Here is a 19,108-nt window from a genome sequence, read left to right on the forward strand (position 1 = left end):
ATGATCCCTCTTTGTTAAAAAAGAGAAAAATGTATGTTATCACTTGCAGTGATATAAAGGCCAGAGGTAGTACAACACATTGTTATCAGTGATGGGATTCTAGGTGACTTGTTTTCTTTTTTAAAACTTGTCTGGGTTTTTCTGATTTTCTACAATAAGCCTGTGTGATTTTGACTGTTTTTTTTTTTTCCCCCGATCATAAATGTTGTAAAAATGTGTCTCCACACTCTTCATGGCACCAAAAAAGACCCCTACTCTTCAGAATTTGTAGGCAAAAAAAAAAGGTTTATGTTAGGGTTCAATTTGCCAATTATCATAATGTGCAAATGGGTTTTGAATTCTCTGGCCGAGCACGGCTGCTGGTGCCAGCACCGGCATATGAGCTCCAGCACGGCCCATCTGCTGCTTAGGCTCGGCTTGGCTGACACAGATTTATTTCATTTCATTCTTTAATTTGGCAACATTTTCTCTTTTCTCATTATCATTGCTGGGATTCGTTTTGTTTACCAGTTTGCTGTTTTCTTTTGTTCCCTGTCGTGAAGACGAAGAAGACAACAATGGGAATCCTGTCTTCTCAAAATGCAGTCCTTGTCCTTGGGGGTCTTGGGCATGTCTTGCTAAAGTGCTGTCTATTTCTGACACTTGCAAGCCATTTCAATTGTTTTGATTAGTAGAAGGCTTTCTGGTATATTTTTCAAAGAGCTCAACATTCCTTTCCTCCTCCCCCCCTCACACCCCGCCCCTGGGAAGCTTTGGAAATGGTTCCAAATAGAAATTATAAACATTAGCCTTGAGCTATGCTCTCTCCATCTGGTGTTTGGCACTTTTTTTTTTTTTTAACTGAGGATCATGTTGTTTGTTTAATCTTCATCACTACTGCAGAAGCTTGAGGTGTGAGACTTACACTCTGCCCCAAGCACCCTGCACTTGAGAAGGGATTTTCAGCTGAATTGGTTTGTATTTCATAGAGCTGGTGGACAGTCAGCCGGATCGCCAAGAATTTGCTCAAGTGGAACTTGAGAACTGTTAGTTATCTTAGAGATTTCTTGAATGGATTTGTTGGGATAGGATGGGTGCTGCCTTGAGAAGCCTCTTTGAGCCTGACACTGTTTATTTGGAAGAGACATTCTTTGTAAGACTTTGTGCTACTTTTTTTTCTAGGTTATCCCGAAGAGACTTACCCAATTTATGACCTTTCAGATTGCATCAAGCATAGGCAAGAAACAATCCTGGTGGATTACCCTGACTCAGAAGAGCCCTCTGCTGAAGAAATAGCTGAAAGAATGGGAGTGCTGGAAGAGGAAGAATCAGACCGTGGGGGTTGGGCAGTGCCTACTGAGCCCAGAGCTCAGGAAGACAATTCTGTTACCTCATGTGACCCAGAGCCAGAACCATGTTCCTGCTGGTCTCCTGAAGAAGAGGATCCCGCCGTCTTGGCAGAGAATGCTGGATTTGGTGCGAACAGTTACAGTGAGCAGGAAGAAACCACTAACGAAGTGTGGCCCTATGACTTGAGAGATGAAGGGTCAGGCACCAGTGCAGATAGAGCAGATCCAGGTGGCATGCTGAGGAAGCGGCATCCCCAGGGTTTAGAGTGAGAACAGTCAGTCTAGGACCATTACTGGAGTCCCAAGGTGACCTTTCTCTCCTCTCTGATTTCATCCTTGGCCCTGTGCCCCATACTTCATTCTCTGTGTTTAAGTATCACAGCCAATCAGGCCACTACCATGGATATCATGTATCCTTCCTGGTGCTTGCACACCTGTCACCTTATGAAACATCATAGAAATTAGTATGAACACAAGACAGCCTCCCTCTTTCTCTTCCTTCTTTGCTCCATCAGAGATTCGATCCACTGAGTAATTTTTGATCTATCATAATTACAGATGGGACCACTCAGGGCAGAGGTCTGACTCTCCATGTTAGAAGTAACAGATGGTTTACCTGTGACGAACATCAGATTACACATGATGAGGACTTAAGGCTGCAAGAGTGAAGATTTCAGAGTCTTAAGATGCCTTATTCTGTGGGCCTTGTGCAGGTTAGTGGTCTGCTGGGTTCAAGGAGGAGAATATTTTGTTTGTGGGGATGGTGGGGCCAGAGTGGGGACTCTTGCCTGAGCTGAAGCCCCTTAGAGCGAGGGCCTCCTGAGGAACCCGTTACAGCGAGGGCCTTTTGCAGAGCCCCGAGGCTGCCTCAAACCTCCACCTTTCTCTGGCATAGAAGACTCTCACTGGCCTGAGAATGAGCCTAGAGGCTTGCTAGTAATAGTAGTAGTAGTGTTAGTCACTCAGTTGTGTCCGACTCTCTGTGACCCCATGGACTGTAGCCCGCCAGGCTCCTCTGTCCATAGCATTCTCCAGGCAGGAATACTGGAGTGGGTGGCCATTTCTTCCTCTAGGGTCGGGCTTGCTGGGAAACGGTTTTTCTCTAATAATGCCTGGATCTCTAGCTTCCTTTGTTCTTGTTCTGCTTAACAGAACTGCCAAAAGTAGAACCACCTTCATACCTTCCGTGGAAAGAGGAAGCTTGAGATAGAGACTTTAGTCCTTACCCTGTGGAGCCAAGGTTTGAAGCTTCAGGAAAGGCTGCTAAAGGGTGGAAGTCTTGCCATGAGATGCTCACAGGGCCAAGGAGCGTCTGACGGAGAGTAAACCCACACACTGACAGGCAGTCCTTGCTTAGATGCTGTTTCTGAATGTTGTGCCCTCTGGGAAATTTGTTCTTACAACAAATTAAAACAGAAACGAGGAGGATTGAACTTGCAGACCACGTGCTGTCCTTGGTCTAAGGACCTTCGACCCACACTATTGGGTCCCTGTATTGTAGGGACCCAATATAGCAGTGCCTGGGAACAGACCATGTGTTTCCTATTTGGATATCTGAGTCTGTTGAGAAAGTTGGGCAAAGTGGCAGGTATTAGGACAGGGAGGACTGTGACCAGACCCAAAGCGTAATTTCTGAGCTGCCATCTGTCATGTGTCTCCTTGAGGTAAGATGTATTCTGTATAGTAAGGATGAGTGAATTCAGTTTACAGGTAAGACCTGAGAGTTTCAAGAGGACATATTCCTGAGGACCACAAAATGTGGAAGACTTGAAAACTGAGAAATCATGGAAAGGTGGACTGGCGTTTAGAGTTGCACTATGCCTGGAATGAGCCAGAGGCCGAGAAAATGATTTAATAACTGTTAAAGCACGTATAAGCACGCACACGGCCGTCACAGGCTCAGGACCAGATTCAGATGATACGTCAGCTGGAGCTGTGCAGTGTTTGTTAATGACTTCAGACAAAAGTCAGTGAAGACTGAGCCCATAGGAAGCATATTGTCTCTCTGGAACGTTAGATTCACTTGTAGAGAAAGGAGTTTAAAATGTACTGAGAACAATCTAGATGTAATATAATGCTGAAGGTAAAAAATAATGTAGGTGCTGTTTCCTGTTTCAATAAATTATTTGCCATGTTCTTTCTCTCCATTCACAGTGGGGGGCTGATTATGAGGAAAGTTCTGGGACTCTGGTTCAAGTTTCTTTTTTCCTTAGGATATGATTCCCTTATTAGAGGTGGATATTTGTTTCCTTCTGCTTATTCTCTCATTTATTCATCTTGCAGACCACTGCTCAATCCCTGCCTTTGAAAGAAAAACGAATATGAGAGCCTTATCCAGTTTATTTTTTAAAATAAACTGAACTATAAAAGGGCTCAAGATGGTGAGTTCTGCAGGCAGAGAAATATTGGTCACAGTCCCATGTAGAATCTGGCCAGCTCCTTAACCCCAAGAACTTTGGCTTTCTCATTGCTAAAGCTGGGGAGCCAGAGTCCAGGTCTTACAGGGTGTGAGGATTAAATCACAGTTACGGAGATTAAGTGAAATCATCAGTGCCTATAAAACAACATTGGTCCTATCTCACATAGGATAACCACTCAGCAAGCGGTAGCTACTTTATTGTGCAAGATTTTATGCTATAATTGAGATACAGACCCAAATCCATATGAGCACAAAGGAAGAAAAGGTCACTTTTCCTAAAGTACTTCCAAGAAACTCCACAGAGGAGGTGGATCTTGAGGGATGCTACGAACTTCTCCAGATGTGCAAAGAGAAAGGATACAGTTGGCAGAAAGTGGTGATAGAGCAGTGGGTGTGAAAGTAAATGGATGTTCAGGTATTTTAATATTTGAGGCTGGTATGTAAGGTGTCACATAACCAACTCTTTATTTGGAATGTTCATCTCTGGGGGAAATTGGCTTGTAGAAACAGTTCTGCCCCAAGTACTGAGACTTCATGATGATTTTTGCTGCCCTGGTTCTTGGTGGGCTTACAGGAAAACACTTATGTATTTATATTTTTAAAAATTTACTTTTCAGTCATTTCAGATTAGGCAGTCCTTTTTGGATTCTTCAGAATTATGTTATTCTTCAGGGATGAGATTATATGTATATGTACAGTCCAGGATGACCAAAGTCCTGGGCCTGGTATTTGTCATCTCTTTTCTCCTGGTCTTCATTTCTCCAGAACTGATCTGGGCTGAGAATCTGATCAGTCCCCTGGGACTAGGTCTGCAGTGACTCTTGGGCACCACCGCAGAGCACAGAGTCACACCTCTGGGGTCAGATAGTTGGCCTAGGAAATAACTGCATCATGTGGGGCCGTGCTTAGTAACTCAGGTGGGTGATCTGGCCTGGAGATGCCCCTTCCTGGTCAGACCAGGCACACAAGGAGAGCACCTCCTGAGCTCCAGGACTACTGCTGTGGGAGCTCGGGAGCCAGGGACAGAGAGCTGCAGTGAGGAGTGGAGGCCATGTCGCCTCTGGAAGAGATGCCTGTGAGCACCCCACGCCCCTTCCATGGCCTGGGTCATCCAGCGACTTACAGTCCAAACTGGGACATTTTAGGAAAACAGAGCTTAAATAATAATTACACCAGGATAATAGCTGTCAACCAGGACTCTCCATGGACCCTGTCCCGAGCTGTTGGAAGAGATCATCTTTAACCTGATCACTAAACCACAAAATCCTCTTTCCTTTTTTCATAGTAGTGTCCTGCATATGCTATTTCCCAGAGGCAAAGCCACGGAGAGAGGCCACAGTCCAGGTAGGTTCTTGACCTGGGGTAATAAACCAACACTACTCATGACCACATTAAATTCCCTCAACCCAGACTATATTCCAGAGGAAAATCGAACGCTTCAGCTACCCAGAAAGCAGAAAAACAAAGTATCACCGACTTTGCCTTGATGATTTTCATACAGCTCTTTCTAAAATGTACCTAATGTTAGGTTTTTCCTTTCCCATTTTCTTATACACATTAAATAGGCCAGATTTCTTTTCCTTAGATTATTCCTTAACTTCTCTAAGAACCAGTTTCCTCAGTTTTGAATTGGGAAGCTCTCCCCTGGTGGCTCAGACGGTAAAGTGTTTGCCCGCAATGCGGGAGACCTGGGTTCGATTCCTGGGTCGGGAAGATCCCCTGGAGAAGGAAATGGCAATCCACTCCAGCACTCTTGCCTGGAAAATCCCATGGACGGAGGAGCCTGATAGGCTACAGTCCATGGGGTCGCAAAGAGTCAGACACGACTGGGCGCCTTTATTTCCACTTTGCCTTTGCAGAGCTGTTGGGATGAAGTGAGAGGCTATGTATAGGATCTGTCCAGGGTAGCCTGTGTTGGGTGCTGAGGCCAGTGCCATCAACAGCGTAGCACTCACCAAGTTCCTGTGCTGCCGGGCTGCTGGGCTTGACGCTCCAAGGCTAGCCTGACTGCCAGGAATGGCCCAGAGCCCAGGTCCTGCAGTCACTGGGTGACTTCAGTTTTGACCTCCCCACCTAGGACCAGACCTGTAGCTCTCAGGCATAACTGCAGCCTCCCTTGCTCTTGACTTCACATCTGCCACAGGCTGAAAAGAAAATTCCCAAGTGTGTAGCATGTCCAGGTTTTGTTTAAACAGGTTGGGCTGCTCTGAATATGGCTAGAGGAACCCAGTGGCTGGGTCTTCATGTTATTTCTACCACTTTGGCCTTCCCCGCCTTTTTTCAGCTCCACAGCCCTGTGTGTGTTCCTCTGGGCCAGGCCCACAGTGTTTACTAGGAAGCAGCAGCCCACTCTTCCGGCTGGCACGGCTGAGCCTGCAAAGAAGGCGCTTAGTACCTCCTGTCCTTACCCTTCCGTCCAGCCCTTCCTAGCCCTCTGCATGTGGGGTTCTGACCATCTTTAAACTTGAGGAGCACAGCCAGAGGGAAGACAGTTTCCTCCCACAGGTGACTGTTTCCAAACCAGCTATGATCCCCTTGTTACCACCACCCTCCTGCCCTCCCCTGAGGCTCTTAAGGCAGAAGGAATGAATGATACAGAAAAAAACTTCTAGGTAAGAAACATGGTTTTTCTTTGATAGGGGGAAAAAAGTGCACAGCAGTGTTGAAACAGTTCAAGTTTAATTTGTTGATATATGGTCTGTACTTAGACAAACATTAAAGTTCTACAACATACATAATAATGTGAACATGGGAAAATACCAACTTTGTCATTGCACATACCAATAAATAAATACATTTGCTCCAGAATACCAAAGAGTTTATTCCAAAAATCACTTAATAAAAGCACAGTTTTGCAAGTTTATTTAAAAGTCGATAATTTTGAACAAAAATAAAATGTCTGACCACTCCAAAATAGGAAAAGACAATCTTGTGCAGACAGACACACACATTCTAGGCGTTACGCAAACTGGCTAATGCACGCTCTCAACAAGAGAAGTGTCACCGTTCTAAGTCCCCTTTGTCACCAAATGCAGGACTAAAGAGGCCAGAGTCGGGCTTCCCTTTCTACATCACACTGTTACTCTCTAGGAAACTCTGGATCTCGGCCTAATCTCCAGCTCTGCCTGGATCTTGAGAGGGAAGCAGGGAGGAACAAGAGAACAGAAGAGGAAAGAGGTGTGACATCTTTCTCAGGAAAGAAAAAAGGCACAGTGATGAGCCAGAAAGTGATGGGCAAGGACCAACTTTGATTCACCCCGAATCCGACCGCAAGCTGTCACAGTCTAACCTCCTTATTCTGTGAGAGAACAGATCTAGACAAATCCCATGGTTTGCTCAAAATCACTTGATTACTAAGTGCAGTAGTGCTTTCTGTAGGAACCAACTTGCTTCTCAACGTGGCTGGAAAATTCAAAAACCAAACCTGTCCCAAAACATCTGTTGGACTTCCCCCCCCATATCCTGAGATGAAAGAAAACTGCAAAACTAGAGGCATGGAAGGACAGACAACCAATAAACTCAAACAAGAGCCCACAGTTTGGCCTGTTCTGGGGGCTGCTCCAGTCCTACAGGCCAGGGCCCAGGGCAGCGTAGGGTCCCGGCGCTGGGCCCTGAGTGCCAGGGAGTCAGGCCCCCCTTAGTGCTGGGCATCAGAGCAAGCAGCCTCCTTCAGCTCTCTGGAAACGTGTGCTCTGAGCGCCCCCTGGCATCCTGAGGTGACAGGGCTATCTCAGCTGGGGTAAGGAACTGTAGAGAAGGGAAGGCTGGGAAAGCCGGGGACCCCACCTTGGAGATGGAATTTGTGCTTGCGTTAACAGAGCCGTGGACACGGCCAGCCCACCCACCCCTCTACCTGCTGTAAGGAAAGCACAGGCATCTTTAGTTTGAAATCATCACTGTGGCTTAAGAACTACCTCTGAATATTCATTTAGAGGTAAATGCCCCACTACTTCCAGAGGGGGGAAAAAAAAACATCTGCTTCTACAGTTTCGTCCCTTCTCACTGCAGGAGGCGGGCCCCAAAGGTTCTCTTCTAGCCTGTGATGATAACACTCCTTGGCTTCTGCTCCTGTCCTCAGCATGGGTCTGGACCTCATATGCTCGTTCTGAATTAGTGTCATGATTTTTAAGGCACATTCAACTAGAATAAGTTCAAATTCATCCAAAGCACGCATGCAACACACCAGTCTCTCCAGGTAATGCAGAGTGGAAACTGAAGAGCTAAACTTTTTTGGATAGCATCTTCCCAGTAAGAACCTCCGGAGAAGGAGTTGGTACTTTCCCAGGTACGCTTTCTGATCAAAGGGCATGAAATGAACAAAATCCACAGGTGATCACAGCTACATCCTCATTCCTTTCCTATTCATCCACAGAAATATGATCATCATAGGAAACCTTAATTGATTGTTCACCAATTGCTCTTGGCCCCAAATACACACAGAGACAAAGAGACAGACACAGAGCACCTTAGAGCCAGAAGGAAAGAAAAGCCAGGACTGGAGAAGAGTTAGGGATGTGAATCTTCCTGCTCTGCAGAACTGTGTGGGGGCAGAGATGGCGTGTGGCCCCAGGAGGAGCTGGCAGCAGGAGCAGTTACAGAGAGCTGCCTAAGGCCCCAGCTACCCAACTCCCTTGGGGCATGCTTCTTCCAACACTAAGTTCCCTGCCCAACCAAGGACCATCTGGGCAGTGGGTACGAAGGGCAAGGACTCTTACCATGGGAGAGACTGAGCCCAAGTGGTCTCCAGGGGTCCCAGCAGATTTAGGAGTCTGGGCCCATGGTTAAGGAAAACCAGCATCACCCAGAATGGGATCTTAGGAAAGACCTTGCGAGGCTGGGTCTCCAGCAGGTGATGAGTGCTCTTGCCTGTCACTCAGTATCTAACAGAGGGTTTTGTTGTTGAGCTACCCTTTGCCACGCCCAGGCTGGAACTCTCAGGCCACACTCCCATCCTCTGTGTACTGGAGGAGTAAGCAGGCGACACGCTTTCCATTGTACGTCTGATGAATAATACACTCTGCCACCAGGATCCTCCCTCTCACAAAGATCCAGAACAACCTTTCTACCTTAAAATCACTGACCCAGAGAAACAGCTTGACTAGACATTAGAGGTCATCTAGCTTCTGTCATTCCAAATGTCAGCGGGTCTCTCTTCTCAAAGTCAAGACAGGAAGAGCCAGAAAGGAGAACATCACCACAGTATTTCCCTGGGAAGTGGACCTGCTCCAGGACAGAAAGTTCCAGTGCCCTCAAGAAGGCCCCAAGTCAGAGTGGTCTAGGTACCAGACCATGTTGACAACCAGAGATGGATGCCCTGGGTGTGGCCAGGTCCCTGCTAGGACAGGAGGCCTCGCTTTAAGCACTCAATACGTGAAAACCTAGATTCCCAGGAAAAGAGAACATCCTAATTCCACTGAAGTCAAAACAGCTCCACCACCTCACTCAGGGCCTTGCTAACATGTTTGAAGTATGACTTTTAAAAAACCCAACTCCCGTGTAGTCTTTCCAAGCACATCCATCTACTCTGAAGTGAGGAACGACTCTCGCTCGCTTCCCACTGATTTCTGATCTCCACCTGGGCCCACAGCCTCTGTCAAGGTGAATGACACGTACGCAAGCGTTCCCAAGTCTGCAGCGTAGATGGTGCCTTCCAAGGAGGAGGGTGGCAGAGGGAGAGGTCGGGCCACTCACAACCACCTATCACAGCTGGATAGAAAACCGGGCCGCAGCCTTGCTGAAGCCTGCCCTCGGGGTGGGGGGTGGGGGTGGGGCAGACACAGGCCAGTCCTGATCAGACGGACGTGCAGAATCAGACAGCTTTCAGCAGGGAACTGCCCGGTTTCCCGCTGAAATGGCCTAGGTCTCACCACCTCTTGACATTTCTAAGTCTGGAATCAGGTGCGTGGGCATGCATATTGTGCCCCAGGAAGGCCAGAGACAGCAGTTTTTTTGGAGGAGGGTGGGAACAAGGAAATGAGCTAAAATCCAAATTCTTGCCCTTAACCAGCCAGGTGACCCCAGGCAAGTCCATCTTCTAGGTGATCTCTAAGGGTCGCCACCTCTGACCCCTTGTGGTTCTAACATGTCTCCCACTCCCCTCACCCTTTCCCATTCCCAGCTCACAACTACACACACGCCCTCAGTGGCCACAGCCTAGGCTTTACTGCAGGGAGCTGAAGCACAGGCAGGAGCCCCAGGTGCACCTACCTGTGTGTAGTCTGGGGCTGGCATCCTGGGGTTCCCTGGGTCAGCTGACAGGGCTCCTGGACAGCCCTGGCCCACGTGCCACCTGTATGCTCAGCCTGTATGGATCCTACAGACCCCACCCGCTAAGACATTTGGCCTTGGGGGCCGGCCTCCTGCTGCCTCTGCGCGCACAAAGAAATTCTAGAGAAATCAAATGAGCCCCAACCGCAGGCCGCCAGCCAATTCCCACAGCCACAGCCGGGCCCTGCAACCCTGACAGGGGCCTGCCCCTCACCTTTCCACCCCAATTTCCCAGGCCCGGTGGAGGCCAGCTGACGCTCGAGGACTTTCTGCAGTTGTAAGAGCGAGGCTCGGCTACCCAAGCCTGTGCTATGTAAAGCTGATGGGCCCCAACACTCACATGCTCTCTCACACACTCACACACACACACACACACTCACACTCACCGAGCCCCGTACTGCTGGGGCCCGTGGTCATTGGACCCCGGGCTGAGTGGATGCTGGGCCGCAGCAGCCCTGCCTGTGCTTCCTCTCCCCCTCTTCACGCCTCTCCTGCTGAAGGGGCTGCTCCGCTTGGCAAACAGGACTGCAGCAGGACACTAACCCGAGAGTGGGGGCACAGAAAGGATCTGCGCTGGTCCCCTCATGCCCCCCACTCCTCTGCTGGCAGCAAAGGCAGAGGAGCCCGTTCCTGGATGGCTGAGCCCGGGCCCATCGAGAGCCAAAGGCTCACCTGGCAGGGGGCCTATGTACAGGGGTCGGTGGGGCTGCTCCACAGGCAGGCGGGCAGCGCCACTCCAGGCTGGGCCGCCCCCGAGGGCACGGGGCGGCCTCTACTCGCAGGCCAGCTTGCTGTCGAAGCTGGACAGGGCAATGGCAAAGGCCTGCAGCGCGCACAACGGGTAGTTGTAATCCATGGTGAACACGTCCTCTGCTACGCGGCCAAACTGCATCACGATGTAGTCCGCTGGAGCCAGGCAGAAGTGAGGACAGAGAGGAGGGCAGAACAGGGATGCGGAAGGACAGACGGACACCCACATCATGAGAGGGAAGAGAGAAGGCCAGAAGCAGAGATGCCAAGAAGATCCCAGAGGAGGCAGAGCACAGACCGAATGGGAGCAGCGGCAGGAGAGAGCAAACAGGTGACAAGACACAGACACACAGCAGGAGAGGGGGAAGGAGAGAGGAGGCCATTGAAAGGGTGCCCCACGCCTGAGACTCTGCCGCGCGCACAGAATCCCGGGTCAGGGCTCCAGAGGAGGCTTTTCCAGGGCCTCCCAGTCATCAAGGTCACAAAGCCCTCTACTAACCCAATAACCCATAGTCCTTAAACTCAGCTCTACAGGCAGGGCTGAGTGGGCTGAATCCCGAGCTAAGGGCCCCGGTGTCGCGCAGTCATGAGTCAGGGCAGAAACACTCACGGTCATTGCCGTGGATGATCTGGAAGTTCTTCACCGAGGCCTGAGTGACGCGCCCGTGGAAGTTGAGTACGTAGGACTGCGTGTCGTCGTTCCAGACGGGCGTCTTGTTTTGCAGCTCGATGATGCTCTCTGTGTTCTTGTTCTGCCAGCGTGCTAGCAGCGTCTCATGCTCCTGGGAGGGCAGCCTCAGCTGAGCCAGGCCCGGGCCTCAGCCCCATAACCACCCCAGAGAGTGATCTGCCCTGGGGTGGGGGTCCTTAGATCTCCCCACGACCCCCAGGGCTTCTCATACTGTTTACACATGCACACCTGCTGGAGCTGTGCCCTCAGAAGTGCGTGCAGAGGCTGGGAGGAGGGGGAACGCAGGTGGGGTGGGTGGAGACTCACGTTGCGGGGCCGGATGGAGACTCTCTCATGAACCATGGTCATGCCTGGGACAATCACACTCATCTTCCGAGGCCCCTTAAAACCTAAGACGTTTGTCTCCTGGGAAAGAGAGAGAGAAGCTCGCTCAATACTGGCCATCTGAAGATGCTACCTACCTGCTGGACAGACTGGAGGAGCGGATAGAGATGAGCTAGTCAATCACCACTCGAACATACAGGAGGCATCTGTAAACTTACTGTGTCCAGAATTGGCTCCTTTATCTCCACTCTGCCCAAACAAGCTGCTCTTACCATCTTCCTCGCTCCAGTGAATGACATCTCCATTCTTCCATCTGCTCGCCTACCTGGAGTCCTAACTTAACTCCCCCCACCCTCACATACCGCTTCTAACCCATCAGCAAATGCTGTCAGCTCTTCCTTCAGGTTATACTCAGAATTCAACCACTTTTCAACCACCACCATCTCTCAGCAAGAGCACAGGACCAGCCCTTAGCTGGACTCTTCATTTCCTCAGCCCCTGCCCCACCTCCTTGTCATCTGTTTTCCACACAGCGCTGAGCAGTCCTGGTGAGTCAGGTCGTTCTTCTCAGTTCACTCAGAGTAACCGAGTCTCAGTCAGAGCACGGTCTTACCTCGTGCTGCAAGGCCTCATGAAATATGGCCCCACCACCCCCTCTCTTCACCACCTACTCTCTGCTACATTCGCTGCCCTCCTTCTGCTCCCCTGACACGCCAGCGTTTTTGCTCACCATCTCCTCAACACCTGCACAGTTGGCGCTCACTTCCTTCTGGCCTTTACCCAAACACTACCCCAGTGAGGCCCTCCCGCCATCCTTCCTAAAAGAATATTCATAGCCCTCTTCCGGTGTGCTGCGGTTCATGAGGTCGCAAAGAGTTGGACATGACTGAGCGACTGAACTGAACTGAGCCGTCTTCCTGCTGTATCCTTCTTCAGTTCAGTCGTTCAGTCGTGTCCGACTCTTTGCGACCCCAAGGACTGCAGCACACCAGGCCTCCCTGCCCATCACCAACTCTCAGAGCCTACTCAAACTCATGTCTATTGCTCAGTGATGCCATCCAACCATCTCATCCTCTGTCATCCCCTTCTCCTTCCACCTTCAATCTTTCCCAGCATCAGGGTCTTTTCAGATGAGTTGGTTCTTCACATCAGGTGGCCAAAGTACTGGAGTTTCAGCTTCAGCATCAGTCCTTCCAATGAACATTCAGGACTGATTTCCTTTAGGTTCTCCTTGCAGTCTAAGGACTCTCAAGAGTCTTCTCCAACACCACACTTCACAAGCATCAATTCTTCAGCGCTCAGCTTTCTTTACAGTCCAATTCTCACATCCATATATGACTACTGGAAAAACCATAGCTTTGACTAGACGGACCTTTGCTGGCAAAGTAATATCTCTGCTTTTTAATATGCTGTCTAGGTTGGTCATAGCTTTTCTTACAAGGAGCAAGTGTCTTAATTTCATGGCTGCAGTCACCATCTGCAGTGATTTTGGAGCCCTCAAAATACAGTCTCTCGCTGTTTCCATTGTTTCCTCATCTATTTGCCATGAAGTGATGGGACCAGATGCCATGATCTTAGTTTTCTGAATGTTATATAACTGTTCCATACCTTCCCCACCTCCCCCCAACCCAGTCAGTATTCAAGTCCCATAAGGGTATATCTTTGTTCACTACTGTCTCTCAGTGCCTCAAATGGCACCTGGGGCTAAGTATCACCTGAAGAGATTCAGACTGCCTCCCCAGAGCTGACCAGCAGGTGGCACCATTGGATCATATGAAACAGCTATGAAGTCCCAAGCTAATGGTACCAGATCCTCATTTTGAAATGAGATGGAGAAATTCCTTGTGTTTGTATCCCAGTTCGGTAGCTGTGTGACACTGGCAAGTGGCCCAACCTCTGACCTTCAGTTTCCTCATCTATATAATAAAGAAGATAGGCTCGAGCTCTTAGGTTGAATATTCAGTGAGATTATGCAAAGGGCCTTGCAGTCCATTTAGGACCTGAATACTGGAGGGAAGACGAGGGTTGTGCCAACATGAACCCAGGCCTCCTGCCTCCTCCTTCCCAGGAGGCATCCGGGCTGGGCTGCAGAGAGGCAGGCCTAGTTCCCAGAACTTGCCAGGCAGGTGGTCAGCTGTGTACTGTCCCAGGCAGGGGCCACTCCACTGCCCTCCTTGTCTGCCCACAAAAGCAGATGGAATAGGCCACAGGCAGGTAGCAAGTCCTGAGTGTCATGCCTAGCTCGAAGCCCAGAGCCCCAGAGCCCCCGGACTCACGTAGCAGACAGCAGCCAGCTCCTGACGCAAGGTTCCACTTTCCAAAGTAGAGGCTGATGCTTTCTGAGGGTTGACTCCATTGTCATACACGGTGAACTTGGTGCCCATGAGGTTGGACCTGAAGGACAGACACAATCATTGTAAGGTCATGCATGACCTGTCCCTGGCAGGGAGTAGCTCAGAGGCTATCCTAGGGAAGGAAGACTGGAGAGGACCTTTGTGACATTTGTGGGCAGAGAGCAGCGGACCTGGGGACACACTGTTCACAGAATCATCTCAGAAGGCGCTTCATGGACAGAAGGCCTCGACTTGCTCCGAGTTTAATCAAAGGGCATCTCAGCTGAGTTCAGGGAAATCGGAGTTCCACAGAAGGTGTCCCTGAAGGAACTGGGGTGGCCCCCCTCATGGAAGGTGAGCCACCACAGGGGCACCTGGCAAGACTGCAGAGGGATCTCAGCACCCCACGGAGGGTGGAGATGATCCGCTCTGTCCCGTCAGCCTGGGAGTTACGGTCCAGCCCCACCTCCAGCTCTAAGCTTGATTTATGCTCCTGAATCTGCCACACTTCTCAGCACACCCTCCCTCACCTGAGGCCCAGCTCAGAGCCTTCGCCCCACCCCAAGGTTGCTTCCTCTCCCCTCAAGGGCTCACTCCTGCCCCTCGGCACTGACCATGAGGCCAAGGCGGCTCTTCCAGGGTGGCCTACATCATCCCTGACATCCTCGAGTCTGATCTGCCCTCCTAGTGGGCCTGCGCCCCCTCTGCCTGGGAGCAGCTTAGGGTAGGATGACAGGCTCATCTCCAAACCTGGCTCAAAGCTAGCACAGATCTGAGCTTGCGGTTGATCTGATGGACAGAGGACCCTGGGAGAGGATCTGATGCTCAACCTCCTTCAGCGGCAGCAGCTGCCCTCTACAGAGCCTGCCCCACCCCCGCTGGCCTCCTGGGGACGTGCTGGTACCGCAGTTTCCCGATGTAGCTGTCCCCTCCTCTAGACAAGTCTGTAGGGTCCACGGAGATGAGGTAATTGGAAGTTTTACTCTTCTTTCTCTTCCTTCCCGCCAGGAGGAACACCTTGGGGAGTGGAGCCAAGTTATGCAAGTTCCAGGCCCCGCCTCCAGTCCACACGCAATCCCAGGACCACTCACACACCCTTACTCACACAAGCAATCCCCTCGCTTCAGCTCTTAAACATATACGTTTGCACACATGTGCACCAACGGGGCACACAGGCTTCTGTCTCTTTGGGGGAACTGGCAAGTCAGTGCTGGAGCTGAGGCTTCCAGTCCCACTCCAGCCCAGGACTTCAAGCCCACAGGATGAAACTGCATGTCCAAGCCAACCTCACCTTCTTCCCGTCCTCACGGTCCAGGTGCAGGAAGTAGGTGGGGTACATGCCCCGGTCCATGCCCTTCTTGTCCCGTGTGATGCGGCACTTGATGGTGATCCCCTGGGGGGCTGGCCTTAGGGCAAACTCTTCGAGATCCTGGACCTCAACATCCACCGACGGCTCAGGGGCTGTGGGGCTGGGGGCCGAGGCTGCCTCCTTCCAAGGAGAGAGGAGGAGCCTGAGCCCCAGGCAGGGACCCCAAGCTGAAGCTGGTGGTCTGGAATCCAAAGCTGCCCCCATATGGTGGTGGTGGGAGACAGGGCTGGCACCCTGGGATGTGGGTACAGAGATCCTGGCCCTGGGCCAGCAGCTGGCTTCCTAGCCCTTCCTTCAGCTCAGTACCCCAGGGTGGGGATGGAGGGAACACGCAGGCTCTCAGAAGCCGTGCTGTCCAACTCCAGAGCCCCCGCCCTCTGGCTTGACTGAAGACTGGGAGGACAGAAGAGCTCCAGGGGAAGCAGCTCTTGACAGGCACCTGGGCCCAGCCCATGGCCCAGGAAAGCCAACTCTGCCTCACTTCACTTCGTTCCCCTCCCGCCTGGGCGACACTGCTGTCTGCCCTCCTGCTGAGCAGGAGCTCCTCACTCACCCTGGTGGACTTCCTGCTCGTGGCGGAGCTGGGGCGGGTGTTGCTATTCAGCTGGGAGGAGCTGGAGCTGTTCTCGTCCTCCTCCTCCTCCTCCTCTTCGAAGCTCATGCTGCTGGAGATGCCTGGGCCGGGCAGAGGAGTGGGAGGGGACGAGTGGTCACACAGGCACACCCTGACAGTCACCCATTCACTGGCTCCAAGTCACTCATACACACAACACACACGGATACACACAACACACACGGACACACACGCAGAGTGGCACTACACACGTACATCCACGCACTCCCACGCACACATTCAGATGCACACTAGGACACTCTCTCTCCAGTGCATGTGAGCTGGGGCTGGTCACTGTCCCCGGGTGCAGCCCCCCTCCCAGCCTCAGCTGTCAGACCCTCCCTATCTGGCAGCCAGGATGCCCTGTCTCCTGGGTAGCAAGGCCTGAACTGAGCTGGCCTTGCCTGGGAGCCTGCATCTCTGGCCTCAAGTCTACTGGAGGCCTTGGCTGGCAAAACCTATAAAATCTTGAGAAAGTCCCAACTCCTCACTCAGCCTGATGCTCGGGGCCCACCAATCCTCTCCAAAGAAAGTGAAAGTCGCTCAGTCATGTCCGACTCTCTGTGACCCCATGGCTCCTCTGTCCATGGGGATTCTCCAGGTAAGAATACTGGAGTGAATGGCCATTCCCTTCTCCAGGGGAATCTTTCTGACCCAGGAATCGAACCAGGGTCTCCAGCACTGCAGGTGGATGCTTTACCAACTGAGCTACCAAGGCAGCCAGCCTGTCCTCTCCAAAACCTGCCCTGTCTCCATGCCTTCACATCTTCACCCCAGCTCAGCAGCCCTTCCTCCAGGAAGCTGTCCCTCATGCGATGTCTCAGAGCGTGTGCACTGCGGGCTCTCCCTCCACCACCTCCCTGGGACAGAGCTCACTCTCTGGGCAGCAGGCCTCCTGGGAGGGTCTGCCTTGCCTCTCAGCCTCCTGGCCCTGCTCCCTCTAGCTCAACAGAGTGGGGACATTTTGTAAGAAAAGAACTTTCTCAGAGGGACAAAAGGGAAAGGAAATCTGTCCCCACACCTGGGCCTCCCTGCGGGCAGGGGATGGGGACCCAGGGCTGGGCTGTGGGCTGGCTGGTTCCTTGAGCCACTTCTCTCCCTCAACGCAGCCTTCTCAGGGGTCCCTGCCCAAGTTGCTCACTGGTCTCCAAGTGTGCCCCCCACCAGGGCCTGGGAGGGGCTGAAACAGACACAGGAAGGCCATGCTCCCTGAGAAAGGTGCATCTGAGAACCTGGGGCTGAGCTTTGGGGGTGTCTCTGGACCCCCACGGGGCTCACCCTTCCTCTGCATCGTGCCATGGATGTCCTGCCCGCCGGGCCGTGCGCCGCCACCTGCGGCTGTCTCCCCCGTGTCCTGGGCCTGGTCCGACTGGCCCACAGTCAGGATCTGCACAGGGCCTCGGGCCTCAGACTTGTCTTCAGCCGGTGCTGCTGGCCCGCCGGAGCCTGCAGGCCATGGACACTTCTGAGTCCCATCCAGGGGTGCGGAGGGGGCGGGGCAGCCTGGATCCCCAGGTGTCCAGGAAGAGGGTGAGGGAAGAACAGGGACACCTCTGAAAACTTTATTTGCAAAACCGATTTTTTAAAAAATGAATGACTGCTGTCAGCCTCTTAACGGTGGGTGAGCTAGGAAGGGGCACGGGCTCCATTTATTCTGCTGTTCCCCCACATCTGCGGCCGAAGGGGGGGACTGAAATGCCTCGTGTCCCTAGACAGCCGGCAGCCGGCAGCCGGCAGCCGGCTCCAGCTACACGGGGAGCAGGACAGGAGGGAGAATGAGGCTGGGTCCGACACAGCAAGGCCACCACTCAGCTCGGACACGGCCAGCTCTGCACTGTCAGTGCCAGCCTTCTCTCTCCCTCACACGTGCACACAGACTCACACACATCAGTGAAACACACAGGGCCCCTGGAAAAAGACAGGTCGGCATACACTCGCCTTCCCAAATGGAGGGGCTCCCACCTCCCCCATCAACCTTCCTGTCCAAGTTGCCACAGCTTTGGGACCAGAAACAAGCCCTTAAATGCCGCGGTCACTCCACAGGCCCTCGGACCCGACACACCACTGTCCGACCATGACACGGAGGCCTGGAAGCCACTCCCAGGCCCAAGGTTGAGGAGTACAGTGGCCAGCAGAGGTGGGACTCAGGGCAGGGCCACTGTAACTGGCCTTGATCTCCAGGGATCTTTTCTGGAGAGGGAGGGGCAGAGGGAACAGACTGGTCTGTGGGCCAAGAGGCTGGAAACGGGACTGGAGAAGTGAGCAAGCCCACAGGACGACCAAGCACTGCCCAAGGGGGAGACAGGCTGCCCGGGAGACACTGAGGCTCCCAGAGGAGTGTCCTGATCAGGGAGGAGGTGCTCGGGCGGGGGGGGAGGGGCTTCCGGGGCCACAGCTGAGCTGGACTTCACATCCTCGGGCAGCAGGAGAGTCCTGCCCATGCCCACGGGCCAGCCCGGTCCCACATGAGCAGGAGGAGGCCTGTGAGCCAGCTGGGGGACACTGAGTGCCATTCGGGGCTCTCCCCAAGGACTCTCACCCAGCCCCTCACCCCAAGTCTGGAGGACAAGCCTCCTGCCAGCCCCACGGTGGGGGCCGGGCCTCCCAAAGAGGAGGCAGTGAAGGCAAGCCAACCTTTGTGCTTCCCCTTCTTCTCCTTCCTAGAGGCCCCACCCTGGCCCCCTGCTGCGGCGGCTGCCTTGGTTCTCTTGGCTGAGGCTGGTGCTGTGGGATGGGCAGCTCCCAGGGGCACACTGGCAACTGAGTCGGCCTCTTGAACTGCTCAGGAGAGAGCCGGAGAGAGAGAGAGAGAAATGCATACAAGGTGAGACCAGAGCTCCACCGCAACACTACCCAGCTCCCCCACCAGGGTCTCTGTACCATCATTCCTCCACGCAAAGGTGTGCAGGGCAGGCCAAGCTGGAAGGAGGTGGCACCCCCCAACCCAACAGGGTGCTGAAGTCAACACCCTGGTCTGCACCATGACCACCCCAGAAGCAGAGCAGTTGGGGAGG

The 19,108-nt window shown here is 52.5% G+C and overlaps 2 protein-coding genes across 4 annotated transcripts in view; one reads left to right on the top strand and one right to left on the bottom strand.

Moving 5' to 3' along the window:
* The window catches only part of RIC3 (RIC3 acetylcholine receptor chaperone), a 52,506-nt gene extending 50,908 nt beyond the window's left edge, over window positions 1-1,598 (top strand). For all 3 annotated transcript variants that reach the window (XM_068989150.1, XM_068989151.1, XM_068989153.1), the window contains one exon: window positions 1,162-1,598. In XM_068989150.1, coding sequence (XP_068845251.1) covers window positions 1,162-1,598 — 437 coding nt within the window. The remainder of the gene's footprint in view (window positions 1-1,161) is intronic.
* A 4,964-nt stretch (window positions 1,599-6,562) lies between these two features.
* Window positions 6,563-19,108, bottom strand: part of TUB (TUB bipartite transcription factor) — a 71,347-nt gene continuing 58,801 nt past the window's right edge. The window contains 9 exon segments of the mRNA XM_068988351.1: window positions 6,563-10,920; window positions 11,375-11,546; window positions 11,762-11,860; window positions 14,056-14,173; window positions 15,017-15,129; window positions 15,404-15,601; window positions 16,035-16,156; window positions 17,373-17,540; window positions 18,729-18,872. Coding sequence (XP_068844452.1) covers window positions 10,787-10,920; window positions 11,375-11,546; window positions 11,762-11,860; window positions 14,056-14,173; window positions 15,017-15,129; window positions 15,404-15,601; window positions 16,035-16,156; window positions 17,373-17,540; window positions 18,729-18,872 — 1,268 coding nt within the window. The 3' untranslated portion in view covers window positions 6,563-10,786.

The sequence above is a fragment of the Capricornis sumatraensis genome, chromosome 16, assembly GCF_032405125.1.
Source record: "Capricornis sumatraensis isolate serow.1 chromosome 16, serow.2, whole genome shotgun sequence".
Taxonomy (NCBI): Eukaryota; Metazoa; Chordata; class Mammalia; order Artiodactyla; family Bovidae; genus Capricornis; species Capricornis sumatraensis.